We start from the raw sequence: 15,567 nt of genomic DNA on the forward strand, positions 1-15,567 counted from the left end.
TTTTCAAAGTTGGAAGTGCTCAGTACTTTAAAAAATAAGTCTTAGTTGAGACTTATTATTTTCTACTTAGATTCAGGGCAAAGACATAATTCAAAACCATTTCTCCCTGTGAAAACAATCCTTTTCAATATTCCAGAGTGCACAGCTAATACATACTTATGAATCACAGTTACAATGTTCACAGAGCATGCACTGCCCACCTGAATAAAAGAAGTCAGGCTTAAAAAAAAAGTGCTACAGTCCACAGGGAATGCTTTAGTGGCATTGCTGGAAAACCAATGGATGCAAGGGTTCCAGAGAAAACAAAAAGAAGAAACAAGTTATCCCATTCCAGTCCATCCCATCCCTCAGCTAACATGTCTAGAGGAGGATTCCGAGATCTGGTGCACCTTCATCAATTCCTACAAACCATTCCCACTTTATTTTAATTCCATGAATTTTCAAGTCTAATAGCCGTGTCGACTTCTGGAATTCCCAGTGAGCAACTTCAGCCAATCATTCCTCGGTCAAGAATACCAATCATTGCATTAGGAATGACAGAATTGCAGAATAACAGAGTTGGTCCAACTCCCTCCTCAAGCAGAAGACCCTATACCAGTGATGGCTAACCTTTTTGCCGTCGTGTGCCAAAAGCAGGGGGGAGTGGGAGGGGTTGTGGGTGCCAGTGCCCACATCCATAATTCAATGCTCCCCTCCCTCCCGTGCATGCGCACGTGATCCCCCCCACTTCCCCGCGATGGCACGTGGGCCCGGTAGGCCTGTTTTTCCCCCTCCCCAGGCTCCAGAGGCTTTCTAGGAGCCTGGGGAGGACAAAAACAGCCTTCCCCATCCCCCCGGAGGCCGGAAACAGCCAGTTTCCTGACTTGCAGTGGGACCAGAAGGCCTGAAAATCAGTTGGCTGGGGCGCACATGCGTGCTGAAGCTGAGCTAAGGCAACACTCGTGTGCCCACCAATATGGGTCCGCGTGCCACCTGGGGCACCTGTGCCATAGGTTCGCCATCACGGCCCTATACTGTTTCAGACAAATGGCAGTCCAATCTCTTCTTGAAAACCTCCAGCAATGAAATATTCATAACTTCTGAAGGCAAGCCATTCCACTTATCTCACTGCCAGGAAATTTCTCCTTAGTTCTAGGTTTAATCTCTCTTTAAAAATCTTCCGTCCGTTACTTCTTGTCCTGACTTTGGAGAATAGGTTGACTCTTCTCTGTGACAGCCTCTCAAACATTGGAAGACTGCTATCATGTCACCCCTAGTCTTTTCTTCGTTAGACTAGACATACCCAGTTTCCTGCAACTGTTCATCATGTTTTAGCCTTCAGTCTCCTAATCATTTTTATTGCTCTTTTCTGCACTCTTTCTACGATCTCAGCATTTGTTCTTTTTGTTCTTGTAGACCTCCAAAACCCTAATGGAGCTGCAGAAGACAAAGCTCTTATGATGTTGAGCTTTCTAAAGTTTCAAAAACTCTTCTGTCATGGTAACCCTTAGCTCACTCTGCTTCAGAATTGATAATCACTTATTTTATTTTTACCCAAGCCTAAGAACTTCCAGAACTTTGTGAATTAACAAACACAAACAGAGACAAAAGATTTGATTCACCAGGGTACCATTTCAGCAAACTTTGTTATTACAATAAATCCTGATAGTAATAAGGCAATAAAATCTCACTGGTGAATTTCCCCTGAAAAGGGCTGGCAGTTTAATGAGAAAATAAATGAGTTCACTGGCACTGGAATTTCTTCTATAGCTGAGGCAAGTGAGGTTGAATTACGGGAACCCTAAATTGCAGAGGAAAGTGAGAAAGTTGAGTTTTTAGAGTTTATTCCTGTTTGCTGTTGACTTCCTTTTAGTAAAAACAGTAACAAAAAATAAATACAGGTAAATAGTATACTATTATTCTTGACTAATTATCCACCATCACTTATGGTACCTGTCATTGAGGAAGGCACAATAATGCTTTGCTCTAAAGCCCATGACAATTAAATGGAAAATAAAAGTATCAAAGATGTTGAATAGATGGGAACTGCATGATGTACAGTATTTGCTGGGTTACTAGCAGCCAAAGAAGATGTACCTCCAATGAATTTTCCCAACATCAATAGCTCCGGCATGCAGAGTCCCAACTTACAGAAACAAAGGAAATGGGAATATGCAGTCAGAGCCAATAAAAGTACATACACCGTTTTCCATTTTTACTTGATTCAGTCATGCAATTGTCATGCCGAAAAAAATTGAACTTCAAAGAGTTCAATGAAGGAGAGAGCATTCGCCTATGTGGATAGGCCTAGAGCATGGGTGTCAAACTCAAGGCCTGTGGGCCGGATCCGGCACGCGGGGTACTTAGATCTGGCACACGGGGCCGCCCTGGAAACAGCGAAGGACCGGCCCGCTGTGCCTCTGCCAGCGAAAATGGGCTCCTGAGCTCTGTTTTTGGCTGCCACAGCCTCCTGCAACCCTCTGCCAGTGAAAACGGAGCTTGCGGCCCTCCCAAACTCCGTTTTCACTGGCAGAGGGTTGTAGGAGGCTGTGGCAGCCAAAAATGGAGCTCGGGAGCCTGTTCTCGCTGACAGAGCACTTGAGCTGCCACAGGCGCCCCCTACAGGAGTGACATTGAGCTGGCCATGCTCCCTGGCCACATCCCCCCAAGATCAAACACAACCCTGATGTGTCCCTCAATGAAATTGAGTTTGACACCCCTGGCCTGGAGCAACTGTATCAACACAGAACTCACAGTTCAAATAACAACTCCCATATCTAAGAAAGTAGGAGAACCTGTCAAAGTGCGTCCACTCCACAAGAAGGCTGACCCCCTAAGCAAATGCAGGTTTGAGAAGAAATCTTTGGAGAAACACCAAAGTTCTGCTGAAACAATGATTTTGCTTTTGATGCTGCTCATCTACAATCCCCCAAAAAACTCAAAGGAATCCACAGGCTTACAATTCCACTATCCAGGTCTCAGTACTAGCCAGCTAGATAACTTAAAGCAGTTTTCTCCAAAAACTTGATTAGAATATGAAATGCAATGGAATCCCAACTGTCATTTTGATCTCAAGATCAGTTCCAGGACCCTGGTTACTATCCCAGAAAACCACTTTAGTAGGTTTTAGAGGATAGATTAGAACTTGGGTCTTTTTACTTCAAGTCCTGAACCTTAATCACTGTATCACCTTGGATCTTATTTAGAAAAAAAGTTTTGACAAGATAGTTTCAGGATTCTGAAAATACAAAACTCTAGCATTCGTGATTTAATTACACGGTTTAAAATTAGTTAAACCAGGGCTGGCATATCTGGGTTGCTGATCTATTAGAAATCTTCAACTCTGGACTACCATCTGGTGATTGCTGCTTGTTTGCAGCCCAGATCTAGCAATCCTAACATAAACATTTCCATGTTAGGCTAAGGCCTTAAGGAAGTTTTCAGCAAGAATCACAGTATTATTTTGTAGGCAGCAGTTAAGAACAAAGCACTAGAGGGCAGTATTACCCATCTGCGTACTGTATAAATAAATATGTGCATTTTATCTGAACCTCCCTCCCCCCACCTTCATGAGTAGCTTTTCCAGTATGTTCAGTTGGTTTGGCCAGAAAAAAATATATTGTCAGAGAGAAGGGTCTCGAATTCAAAATGAAATGATCAAATTAAACAAAGGAGTCAATTTACCCTACATGTTTCATTTCTGTTGAATCAGTATTTACTAATATATACTGCTCAAAAAAATAAAGGGAACACAAGCAGAAGACATCTGAGATCTGAATGAATGAAATAGCCTTATTAAATACTTTGTTCTTTACATACAGTAGTTTATACACTGCTCAAACAACTAAAGGGAACAGAAAACTACTGTATGTAACGAACAAAGTATTTAATCAGGCTGTTTCATTCATTCAGATCTCAGATGTCTTCTGCTTGTGTTCCCTTTATTTTTTTGAGCAGTGTATATTGCACAATTGATTAAGCTGTCATCTAATTGCCTAGTTAATTTTACTATCTCTGTTGAGTGAATAGGAAAGCAGACAATTGGAGAGCCTTAACATATTGGACAATTGTGTTTTAGAATATGTACCTCTTCCACAGATATTTGTGATGGTTTCTAGCTCTCTACCATGACCTTGGTTGATTTTTTAAATGCTAATCAGAAATTAATTTTAGTATTTAGTATTTGTAAAGGTTGGCAATGAGAAAAAAAAAAGCCAAGAAGGCACCAATAACTATGTGGTCTATGTAGTAGTCACCAGATTTTATTTTTTCTGTTTTAAAAGAGAAAGCTTTAATGACATGTGGTTAGGCAACCAGAGAATGCTTCATTTGATGGTTTACATAGGAAAGCTATATACTAGTATGTCATAATTAAAAACAGTTGTTTGGTGGTGGTAGTGGTGGGATAATTATCTATTTAAAAATGGGAATAAATTGCTTAGTTAGAACTACCGTATCTCAGCTTTGGAAAATACAATCTTGAAATTGCAGCAAAAATAATTTAGTATAGAAAATAATTATTTTCTGCCATTATTTTTGCAGCCAGATACAATGTTTTTTCCCCCCATTCAGTCATGTCTGATTCTTGGAGACTGCCTGGACAAGTCCCTGCCGGTTTTTTGGAAGTTTTTTGCCATTGCCTCCTTCCCAGGACTGAGAGAAAGTAACCAGCCCAATGTCACCCAGCTGGTTTTGTGTTTAAAGCAGGACCGGTCTGCCAATTTCTTGCCTGGTGTCTTAACCACTGCACTAAACTGGAAAATCAAAAAAAGGGATCAAAGCTATGTTAATCTTTTTTATTTCTTCCTAGTATTTTCTCACAATTGCAGGGTCCTTTTTTTCCAGATTGTGAAAAAAATCCCCTTGTGTTGGTTGCGACAGGAATTAACCAACCAGTTTGTCGCCCAAGCCTATGTTAGTCTATGATGGCAAAAACATTAGGACACATCTGGGAGCAGTTTTTCCAGCTACACATTTTATTAAAAGGCATTGGCTCTAAGATTAAAGTGTACTGTATTCCTTTTAATCTATTTTATTTTTCAAAAAAAGTTGAAAAAGGTGCTCCCAGACTCCTCCTCACCTCTAGTTTATAATAAAAGAATTATTTCCCAATATTATCAATCATTTGGGAAATTCTAAAGTAAGAATCCCAGAAACGTAGTAAATTATTTAAAAAAAATGAGGGACTAGGAAAAATATATAACATTTGCAAAAAATAACATTAACACCTCATGGAAAATAAGTTTAAAGGTTCAATGATGACTGTAAATTATACATTTTTATCCTCTCCCTTTCATTTGTTTGCCTTGACATAGAAGCAAAGATTTGTAGTTAAATTTTCAAGAAAAAAGAAGTTGGAAAAACCATCTCCTGACACACCAACTTAGTATTTGATTTAACCACAAAATACATGTAAGAGTTACTAGTATGTTAAGCGGAGAGCATGGGATGAGTAGGTCAGTCGATCTGTCCCTTCAACAGGTTTAGGACAAGTCAATTAATCCATCCAGCAGACAAAAGTTTTTCTAGATTATTAAAATATCTAATCTCAGGCAGGGTTAGGGTTAGGGTTAGGGTCCTTTCGGTGCTGAAGACCAACCTTTAAAAGCAATTTTTCTGGAGGCTAGCAAATTTAAGAAGTGAGGACTTGGTAATTTTAAGAAGCGCGGATGACCTCTTAAAATTGCCAAGGATGAAAAACAATGTTGTAGAGAAATATCAGAAAACTTCAAGATTATCTATTGTTGTGTGGTGGGCTATAAGAGTTCTCTCCTACCAATCCATTAATCTATAGAAAAATTAATGCAGCAGAATTCTGGTTCATTTTCAGTTTAACTTTTTGTAAAACAGGGCAGTGTGCATCAGCCTAGTGGCATGTTTTTTTTTAATACTCCTAAAGAATTATGGACTTCAACTCCCAGAATTCCTCAGCACTCTTTATCCTCTAAAGACTGCAATAAGATATCAAGATGATGAGAAACTATCCAGTTCCTCTATCTAAATCCAACGTGAAAATCATGTTATTTTCTCTAATCTTTGGGGCAAGAGAGCTCTCCTCCTATTGATTATCTCATTTGGCAGTGTCTTTGGGAGTTGCAAAGAATTTTGCGTTTTATTTCCTAGATTAAAATCAGTGTCGCACAGAGTTGGTTTTTTTTTAAGTTAGCTGGAAAAATACTTAAAAAAAAAAAACACGACTAGAGGGAGGAATCAAAAGCCAAGACTGACGATGGGAAAGCTAGAAGGGTTGCCAGTAGCAACAATCCTGCGCTAACGGCAATCGGTGCTCGATTGCCGGGGCTCCTTATCCCCCCCCTCTAGTTTTGCGGTTGCCTTGCGATCGGTGGAAAAGCCGTGGCGTTCAATCTATTTCTCGGGACTTGATTAGCTGCGCCTGCCCCCGAACGCGGAGAGTTATTTTTCTCCGAGGCAAGATGGCCGCGTCAGTGGCTGGGGCTGCCCCACTGGGCAAGGGGTTGGACATCAGCTTGGCGGCTCTCCAGCGGCACGACCCCTACATCGGCAGCATCTTGGACGTGGCCAGCCAGGTGGCGCTCTACACTTTCGGGCATCGCGCCAATGAGTGGGTGCGTGAGCGAAGTGCAATCCCGGGACGGTTGGTGGGGAAGTGTAAGAAAGACGGAATAAAGTGTAGCTGTCGTTCCCGTACCGTAAATCCCGTAGTATAGGAGCGGAAGGAGGAGGAGTTTTTCAAGCCTCTACGTGGCATCCACTCAAGCGGGAGGTCCCGTAAACCCTCTAAACGATTCACCCTTCGCTTTTAACTCGAGGTCATTTTTTCTCCCCTTCAGATTTGCCTGGCTTATATTTTGGGCAGAGAATCGTTATTATGATCATTGCCCCCTCCTTTTTTCTTTTTTTTTTTTAACAAAAATGGTTAATTTAATCCCGTTTTATTCTTTGTAGGAGGTTATCTGACTGTTCTTTACTGCCTGGCCTTATTTCAAAAGAGACCAAAAGAGGCATTATCTGCGCAAGGTCTAAAATGAAGCACATGTCAATTTTGCTTTGCAAAAATCCCTTTCTTCCATCAGGGAGCACTTTCTGCTGATGAACTCAGGGGATCTGCCAGCAGAGCTTACCCCGGCTGCCAAGATCAGCAGAGAGGAGCTGGAATAAGGAGTGGAGAGAGGGCAGCCTGCCAGGGGAGGAACAGCCAAAAATTACATGCCACGGCCAACGTCCCATTCAAAACAGACATATCTGCAATCTAGCACCGAGTTAAACGAGTCTGAGAATAGATTTAATCCGTTTCCCAGAATAATTAATAGTATGGATGATCCAAAAATCAGTGTCCTAAATTCCCCACCTCCCATCTCCTCAATAATATAAGATTATGGTGCACAACAACCCTAGCCAGCCTATTTTTAGTGCACCCGGCCTTTAGTCACCTAGTATTGGACTGTCCAAATATATTGAAGTTAATAACTCATTGGGAGTTATTAATTGGGTTAATAATAATTGGGATAGCTGATTTTCAGCTGTCAAGGAGGGGAGTGCCTGTAAGGGAGCTCCTTATGGCGAAAAAGCTTCACTCAGTAATCCTCAGTAATCAGGTTTGGGCTAGATGAGAGTCCCAGGAAATTTCAGATTTGAAGGCTGGCCTGGAAAGTAAACAAATCCCTATTATGGAAGGGTTTTTACTTTAATGGATGATGTGCCATCAAGTCATTTGTTGACTCCAAGTGCATCCAAGTGAATAGATGGTCTCCATGATGAATCCTGGGAGAATCACTTCCATCATGGTGCCAAGAAAACTGCATGGGTGTGTCTGCATAATTCGAGGGATCTGAAGTTAACTTTGTTTATTTTATTCGGTCTGTATTATTTAATAAATAGCTGAAGGCAGAGAACGTTTATCCCTGTGGGGTGGGGTGAATTGAGAGAGAGTGACTAGCCCAAGATCACCCAACCTGCTTTTGTACCTAAGGCAGGACTGGTACTCACAATATCCTGGTTTGTAGCCTGGTGCCTTAAGCACTAGACCAAACTGACTTCACCAGTTGCTACCAGCAGGAGTAAGCCAAAAGCTTTGGCTTCAGATTGTTGCCTATTTCCAAGGCAGATATGATACATGTATCTCTTAGGTCAGACCTGGGCATTTTACGGCCACATCTGGCCCTTTGGCTGCCCCTGTCTGGCCCACGTGAGGTCAGTTGGAAATTAGAAATCAGATGCAAATAAGTGTACACCATACACACAACACATCTACATTGGTTTTATTTTAAAGGTGACTGCTATTTATTTATTTTTTTCAATTACGTATGTGCGTGCGTGCCTACTCACCTTCACAGCTTTATGTTTTGACCTTCCACAACAGTCACAGTTTCTCATGTAGCCCCTTAGGAAAATCAATTGTCCACCCCTTTGCTAGGTAGAATACACTGGCCTGTCCTTCCACAGGCAGGATACAGTGCTTTGTCAAAATAAGGAAATCAACACCATGTTTTTGCAATATAAGCGCTACCTTTTTGTCCGATCTGTGCAACATCATGAAGCACAGACAAAAGGGACAAAGCTTGTGTAGCTAATGGCACAACATGACTTTTGACGTTTGTGTACCCTTTCCTCCCCTCCTAGCACTTTGAACTGGTTGTGTGAGGGATAATTTTCTTTCCAGCCATCCCACTCAGAAGGGTTTAATAATTCTGATTTGGAATTAGCTGCTTCTCTTACCCTTTCCTTTAAAAAAAAAATAAAATACTTGCAGCCACCCTACTTAATCAGGAAAAACTTATTTCCATTTTTTCCCCCCTGTTCAGTCATACCTGATTCTCAGAGACTGCCTGCACAAGTCCCTGCAGTTTTCTTGGCAGCATTTTCAAACAATTGCCATTGTTTCCTTCCTAGGGCTGAGAGAGGATAACTGGCACAAAGTCATCCAGCCGGTTTTGTGCCTAAGGTGGGACTAGAACTCATGGTCTCCCAGTTTCTAGCCTGCCTTCACCACCATACCAAACTGCCTCTTCCAAATTAACAGTAAATAGACCATAACTCATCTACATATTATCACTGTCCATTTGTTTTGGTGAAGCTCTTTTCAAACAGATATGAAGTTTATAGCTCAGTGCATATATCTGCCTTTACTTTCAGGGTCAGCTTATTATTACTAATTTTATATCACTTCATTAAAATGTTTCAAGTGGTTTTTTTCCCATTGATCGATGCTATTATCTCTTTTGTTTCTTTTCCTTTTTATTTTCCTGATGACCCTTTCCTGATACATTCCTTGATTCACCACATCACCAAACTTCTCTTCACTTTCTGGAATATTTTGCCTGTTAAATTCCAAAAATATGACTATTGAGTGTGATTACATTACAATTGGACTATTTGTGCTTTTATTGCACCCAGCATTTTTGATCACCCACGCATACGAATTCCAAAATCCAGACCTAGGCAATATGTTCGTTAGCACTGGCCCAAATGGGAGGGAGGGAGGGAAAGGAGACATCTTAAGAGTTCTCCAGAATTCTTCAACACTGGTTGCCCTTGCAAGCCCTTATACATGATACAATAATTGCTTGTTTTATCTTGGACTCCATATGAATTAAAATTAACTTTCGTTTCCTTTTCTGAATTATATGTACTAAATTGGAAGCTCCAAGTTCACGGTGTTTCCAGGAACAATCTTTCATCCTCGGTTGGCATTTTTAATATCTTGACTCTTTTAACTTCAACATATTTGACAGAGGATATTTGAACGTATGTGAATTGGTGAAAGTTACATTTCTGAAATAAGGTTTGAAATCATATCTAGGATATGAAAAAATAATTAGCGTGTATTATAACTGTGATGGCGAACCTATGGTGCGCGTGCCCAAAGTAGCATGTGAAGCCATGTTGCCTGGCATGCGTGACCTTGCCTGTTTGTCTTCTGGGTTTCTGGTGCGCCTGCGCCTGCGACGATCAGTTGTTGTGTGGGTTGCAGTGCCAAAAACTGGTGTCGGTATGCGTGCTGGCCAGCTGATTGTCAGGTGCGCATGCGCGCCAGAACCTGGAAGTTTGGCTTTTCCACAGCACAGTCTCTTCACACACGAGGCAGTGCCGAAAACTGCATACTCGCCAGGCAGCTGATGTGCATACTTGCATACTTGCTGGCCAGCTGATTGTTGGGCGTGCATGCGCCCTAGAACCTGGAAGCTGAGCTTTTCCAGAACGCGGCCATGATGTGCACGCGCACAACATTTCCATGTGACAGTGCCGAAAAGGTTCACCATCACTGTAATATAATATAGCTATCTTTAAAAAGTGGAATATATGGTAAGCATACTACCGTATATATGAGTTGTAAAGCTCTGGGTGTCCTGTAGATGGCAGCAAAGATACATAGTTTCTATATATTCTTGCTCACATCCAAATATTTTTCCAGCCCGACACAATCTGCCTATTCTATATATACTGCTGTGTAGATTTTTTTTCTTTGTACATAGCCTTTTCAGGATAGTGATAATACTAAATTAAGACTAAACATTCGTTGGGTAGGGCAGCGGTCCCCAATTTTTCAAGCTCTGTAGACTGGCGGTGGGCAGGGTGGGAAGAGGGTCTGGTTTTGCACACTTGTGCTTGCCTGCTGCTTGCGAGGCCCGGTTCCCAGTGGAACGGCTCTGAGCTTGGGGATTCCTGGTATAGGATATATAAAAATATTGGTATCCATACTAAATCTTTTAACCTGTTAATGCTTTCTACTTTGCTTTGCATAATCTTTGTACTTTTTTATATTGACAGCTATTATGTGAGACTTTATTAAAGCCTTTTTTAATCACTGCACAGACTTATTTATACTCAAGAAAATGAATTTCTGTCTCTTTGTTAATATATTTCTGTTATCAGGTATCCTCCATGCTTTCAGAAATATGGTTTGTCAATATAATGGTTTTGTCAAATATGGTTTGTCAATATAAGTACAATTACATTGCATATGAATTTGATTTAACAATTTATTAAAATATGGGATATCGGTCAATTGTATATTTTATTGCAAATATTGTTAGTCATATCACTTTTCTGGTGCATTTTAAAATCAGATGGATAACAAATGTCTTGTTATGATTTATAGGGCAATAATAAAGCATACCCCATAGGAATTCCTTACAGGCACCTGGTATTAAATTTGGTAATGAAAGCATTCTTAGGAATTGTTAGTGTTTCCTGTTGTTTTCTAGACTATATAGAGTCTTACTACAGGGCATTTACCACAAATATTATAATTCAGTAAAATTCTCAAAATATGGCTGCTATCACAAATTAATTAAAAATTGTCCTTAATTCCCCCTAATGAAGGAAACATTTCATTTTAGGAGCTTTTACTCAGCACACAAGTTTTAAGATTGTGGACTACTGGGGAAGAAAGTATACTGTATGTTTTGAAAAAAAGAGAATTGATTTAGAGTACATTAATGTGCTAAAAGGCAGCGGGATCACTTACAAGTGTTAAAAAACAAGTTACTTGTCTCTACAAAATATACTTTATAATAGCTTGATTGCACGTTTGCACGACATCAGTAAAACAACTAAAACAATTTAAATTTGATTTTAGGAGAAGACCGATGTGGAAGGAACACTATTTGTGTATACAAGGTGAGACCGTTAAAATATTTTTTTCTGATTTAAAGTCGTTAAGTCATTCCATTCTCAAAGCAGAAAAGGAAGAGCAAAGAAATTAATTTTTTGAATCAGCAGTCGCGCATTTCAAAACATCATTTTCCTCTAGTGAAGTTATCAAACCACCACAAATAAAATACCCTCGCTTGGGTGTTAATAGGATGAATCGATATTTAAAATAACCTACTCAGCAAATTTATTATACCTTGGGATGAAATCCCTCACTGTGTCTCCTTTTAGAAAAATAGTAACATTGAAAGAATAGATTTCTTCCAAGTATTACATAGCAGACAGTGGAAGATTACATTTATGTGCCTCTTTGTTTGGTGTAAAACTTTGCTGTGTTTGAGGGCCATGCCAGAGGGTCCCTACTAACAATCCAATTCTCCTCGGCAATCTTTTGATGCCATCATTCATGAGAATAATCTCATTCCTCCTCTGAAGTCAGAACTCTGCCTCCAGGCATGGAAGGGGATAGTTGAGGTTACCAGATCTGGCTGCAAAAATCAGGGCAGCAGGAAATTAATTTTTCGTGTTCCTTTGCTGCCATCTAGTGGTCATCCAGAGAGTTACAGCTGATAGTTGATATTCAAGAGGAAATTGCTTCTGAGATCATGCTATAGGTAATCCTCGACTTACAACAGTTCATTTAGTGACCGTTCAAAGCCACAGTGGCACGGAAAAAAGTGACTTATGACCATTTTCCACAGTTAAGACTGTTGCGGCATCCCCGAGGTCACGCGATCAAAATTCAGAAGCTTGAATGGCAACTGACTCATATTTATGACGTTTGCAGTGTCTTGGGGTCATGTGATCACCTTTTAGCCCCTTCTGGCAAGCAAAGTCAGAGTCCCTTAACAACCGTGTCACTAACTGAACAACTGCAGTGATTTACTTAACAACTATGGCAAGAAAGTTTGTAAAATGGTGGCAAAATTCACTTAACAAATGTCTCACTTAGCTTAGCAACAGAAATTTTGGGCTGAACGGTGGTTGTAAGTCAAGGACCACCTGTATTTATACTAGGGGTGAAATGTAAAATTTGTTACTACTGGTTCTGTGGGCGTGGCTTGGGGGGGTAATGTGACTGGGTGGGCGTGGCCAACTTTTTTTAAAAAAAACTTTTCAAAGCATTTTTTTACCACCTCTTCGGCCAAGAAGTTGCAGAAAAAAATGCTTTGAAAAGCCTCTGACTATCCCAGTTGAGCCGTGCGATCATCAGAGGCTTTTTTTTTTACTTTTAAAAGCATTTTTTCGTCGGAAGAGGTAGAAAAAATGCTTTTAAAAGTAAAAAAAAAAAAAAAAGCCTCTGATGATCCTGCGGCTCAGCTGGGCATGGTGTGTGTGTGTGGGGGGGGGGCAGGGATTTTTGCTACCGGTTCTCCAAACCACCTGCCGCCATCGCTACTGGATCAGGCGATCTGGTCCGAACCGGGAGCATTTCACCCCTGATTTATACCCTTCACTTCAGTGGGTTTGGGCGGTTTGGGGCTTCTGAAGCACAACCTCCTCTCCCCTCCTGTAAAACTGCTTACTTTGATCCCGTTCACATTTTACATTTCCTATATTTATTTATTTAAAACCCTGGTGAGCCCTGGTGGCGCAGCAGACTAAAGCACTGTTATTAACATCAGCTGCCTGCAATTACTGCAAGTTCAAATCTCACCAGGCTCAAGGTTGACTCAGCCTTCCATCCTTTCAAAGGTAGGTAAAATGAGGACCCAGTTTGTGGGGGCAATAAGCTGTCTTTGTATAAATATATACAAAAGTATGAAGGCTATTGCTTAACGCATTGTATGCCGCCCTGAGTCTCTGGAGAAGGGCGGCATATAAATCAAATAAAAAAAAAAACATTTATGTAGCTGCATATTTTATAATAGACCCTGAGTGGCTCCCATTCAAAAATTAAAGCTTTTTTTTTTTTGCAATGAATATCCAGTGCGAGTGGCATGGCAAAAGATACTATGACACCTCCCCCGCCCCCCGGTCTCCCCCCATGTGACCTGCTTAAAGCACTCTTGTAAGAAAACGTTCACAATAAACTGAATTGATTCTGAGTGGCAACGTGAAGAATCCAGGCACCTGTGACCAAATTGTTTCTATTCACTACCCTAGCATACTGAAGGAATAAGTCATAATAAGGAAAGTAATAAGGAAATCTGTGTACATGCATATAGCTATACTTTCTCTGCAACAGATACGAATTCTACAGTAAATGTTAATGAACGTTTTACTCTGGAGGTGTTGTTTTTTTTAAAATTCCGGTTTGACCAATCATACTTTCTCTTGCCATCTCCTCTCCTCCACCTCCTCCCCCCCCCAAACTTAACCCACTTCCTTTTATAAACTAAATATCTATACATCTCATTTTAAAATACTGCTTGTTAGGGCCCTTTAATTTTTCTGCATATAAAGGGAAGTGGAAATATTACAATAAATAAATAGCAAATGTGAACATTTAGTTTTTATCAGAATATAGGTTGTAACTGGGCATCGACTACAAGTCGCTAGGAATTTTGGGATTGCAGTGGTTAATAATCAAAGGAAGGAATGATACCGAATGCTTAAGAGTATCTGAATTTGGTTTCTCGGCAATATCAGCCTGGAGCTTATTTAGCCTGAAGCGAGAGGCCATTTTAAATCTAATAAATAAAATAAAATGATCCCCATCCTGTTTGCTTTGCTTATGAAGTATTCACAAACAAATATTTGTAAAATTCACACATTTTGTTCTTGAAAAATAACTGGTTCGGAGTGTTTAAAAATAGAAGGCATGGTGATGACAGATTGTATCTTGCAGCTGTGGCTATTTGGATAATTAAACTGGATTAGAGATTGCTGCTGCTAAAATTGAGGGGCAGACAAATGCGATTTAAAATATTAGAAGTTATCCTATTGGAGGTGACAATTAAACAAAGTGAACAATCTGGAGATTGGACGATGCCTCGATTGTTATTGTGTTTGGTTTCTTTCAGTTCCATTTTTGTTTCATTTTTGTTTGGTTGCCTTGTTTCATGTATTGTACATTCCGTCTCCTGGCTCAGAATGTCCCCTGGGACTCTCAACTTGAAACACTTCCCAGATATTTATTCTGATTCTTTTCAGTGGTATTAAATTTGGGTTCAGATTAAAATGTCCCACTAGTTTCAATTGCTGTGTGCTGAAAATGTACAGGGAAAAAAAGGAGAAACGGTGACAAAGCATCTATAGAATAAATTTCTTCTGTATCAACTCTTGTACTAAGATAGTAGGGCAGTTGGCCTGCAATCCTACAAGCCTTGGATAAGAAATAAGGCTTATTCTAAGTAAAAGCCATAGCTTTATGCTTTACATGGGGGAGAATCAAATGAATACTCTGGAAGGAGGCTTCAAGATTGTAAATATAAATTTGGGGACAATGCAACATTATTACTCTGCAAAGCCTTTGCTAGGATTATGCACACTCTGCTGTTTCAAGGTATGCCACTAATAATTATATAAGTGTAAAACAACATTTAGGTCAAATACCATTCATTAAAGAAACTACTTTCTGAAAGATGATTCAGTGATGATATAAAATCAAGTGGTTGGGAAATAGCTTAATTATAATCGGATGGGTCAAAAGAATCAAGATAGTGTCTTGACAATTTGTGATTATATGACGTATGTATGTATGTATGTATGTATCTACCTACCTACCTACCTACCTACCTACCTACCTACCTACCTACCTACCTACCATGTTTTCCCCAAAACAAGACATCCCCTGATAATAAGCGCAATTGGGCTTTTGAGTGCATGGCGTAAGGCCAAGTGCTTATTTCAGGGTTCAAAAAAATATAAGACAGGGTCTTATTTTCGGGGAAACATGGTGTCTTTCTTTCTGTCTGTCTATCATATATATATATATATATTATATTATATATATATATATATGTATCTTTTTTCTTTTTTCATAGGCTTTTATGTGCATATTCTCTCTAG

General features: G+C 40.0%; 2 protein-coding genes across 3 annotated transcripts in view; one reads left to right on the forward strand and one right to left on the reverse strand.

Moving 5' to 3' along the window:
- CACNA1C (calcium voltage-gated channel subunit alpha1 C) overlaps nucleotides 1-15,567 on the reverse strand; it is a 625,236-nt gene that overhangs the window by 598,412 nt on the left and 11,257 nt on the right. The window lies entirely within an intron of this gene.
- The window catches only part of DCP1B (decapping mRNA 1B), a 60,156-nt gene continuing 50,879 nt past the window's right edge, over nucleotides 6,291-15,567 (forward strand). Inside the window, exons 1-2 of one of the 2 annotated variants that reach the window (XM_034403549.2) lie at nucleotides 6,291-6,566; nucleotides 11,540-11,580. In XM_034403549.2, coding sequence (XP_034259440.2) covers nucleotides 6,414-6,566; nucleotides 11,540-11,580 — 194 coding nt within the window. In that variant the 5' untranslated portion in view covers nucleotides 6,291-6,413. The remainder of the gene's footprint in view (nucleotides 6,567-11,539; nucleotides 11,581-15,567) is intronic. The other variant, XM_060694466.2, reaches the window with a different exon arrangement.

This window comes from Pantherophis guttatus, chromosome 7 (genome assembly GCF_059756535.1).
Source record: "Pantherophis guttatus breed Tessera chromosome 7, ASM5975653v1, whole genome shotgun sequence".
Classification (NCBI taxonomy): Eukaryota; Metazoa; Chordata; class Lepidosauria; order Squamata; family Colubridae; genus Pantherophis; species Pantherophis guttatus.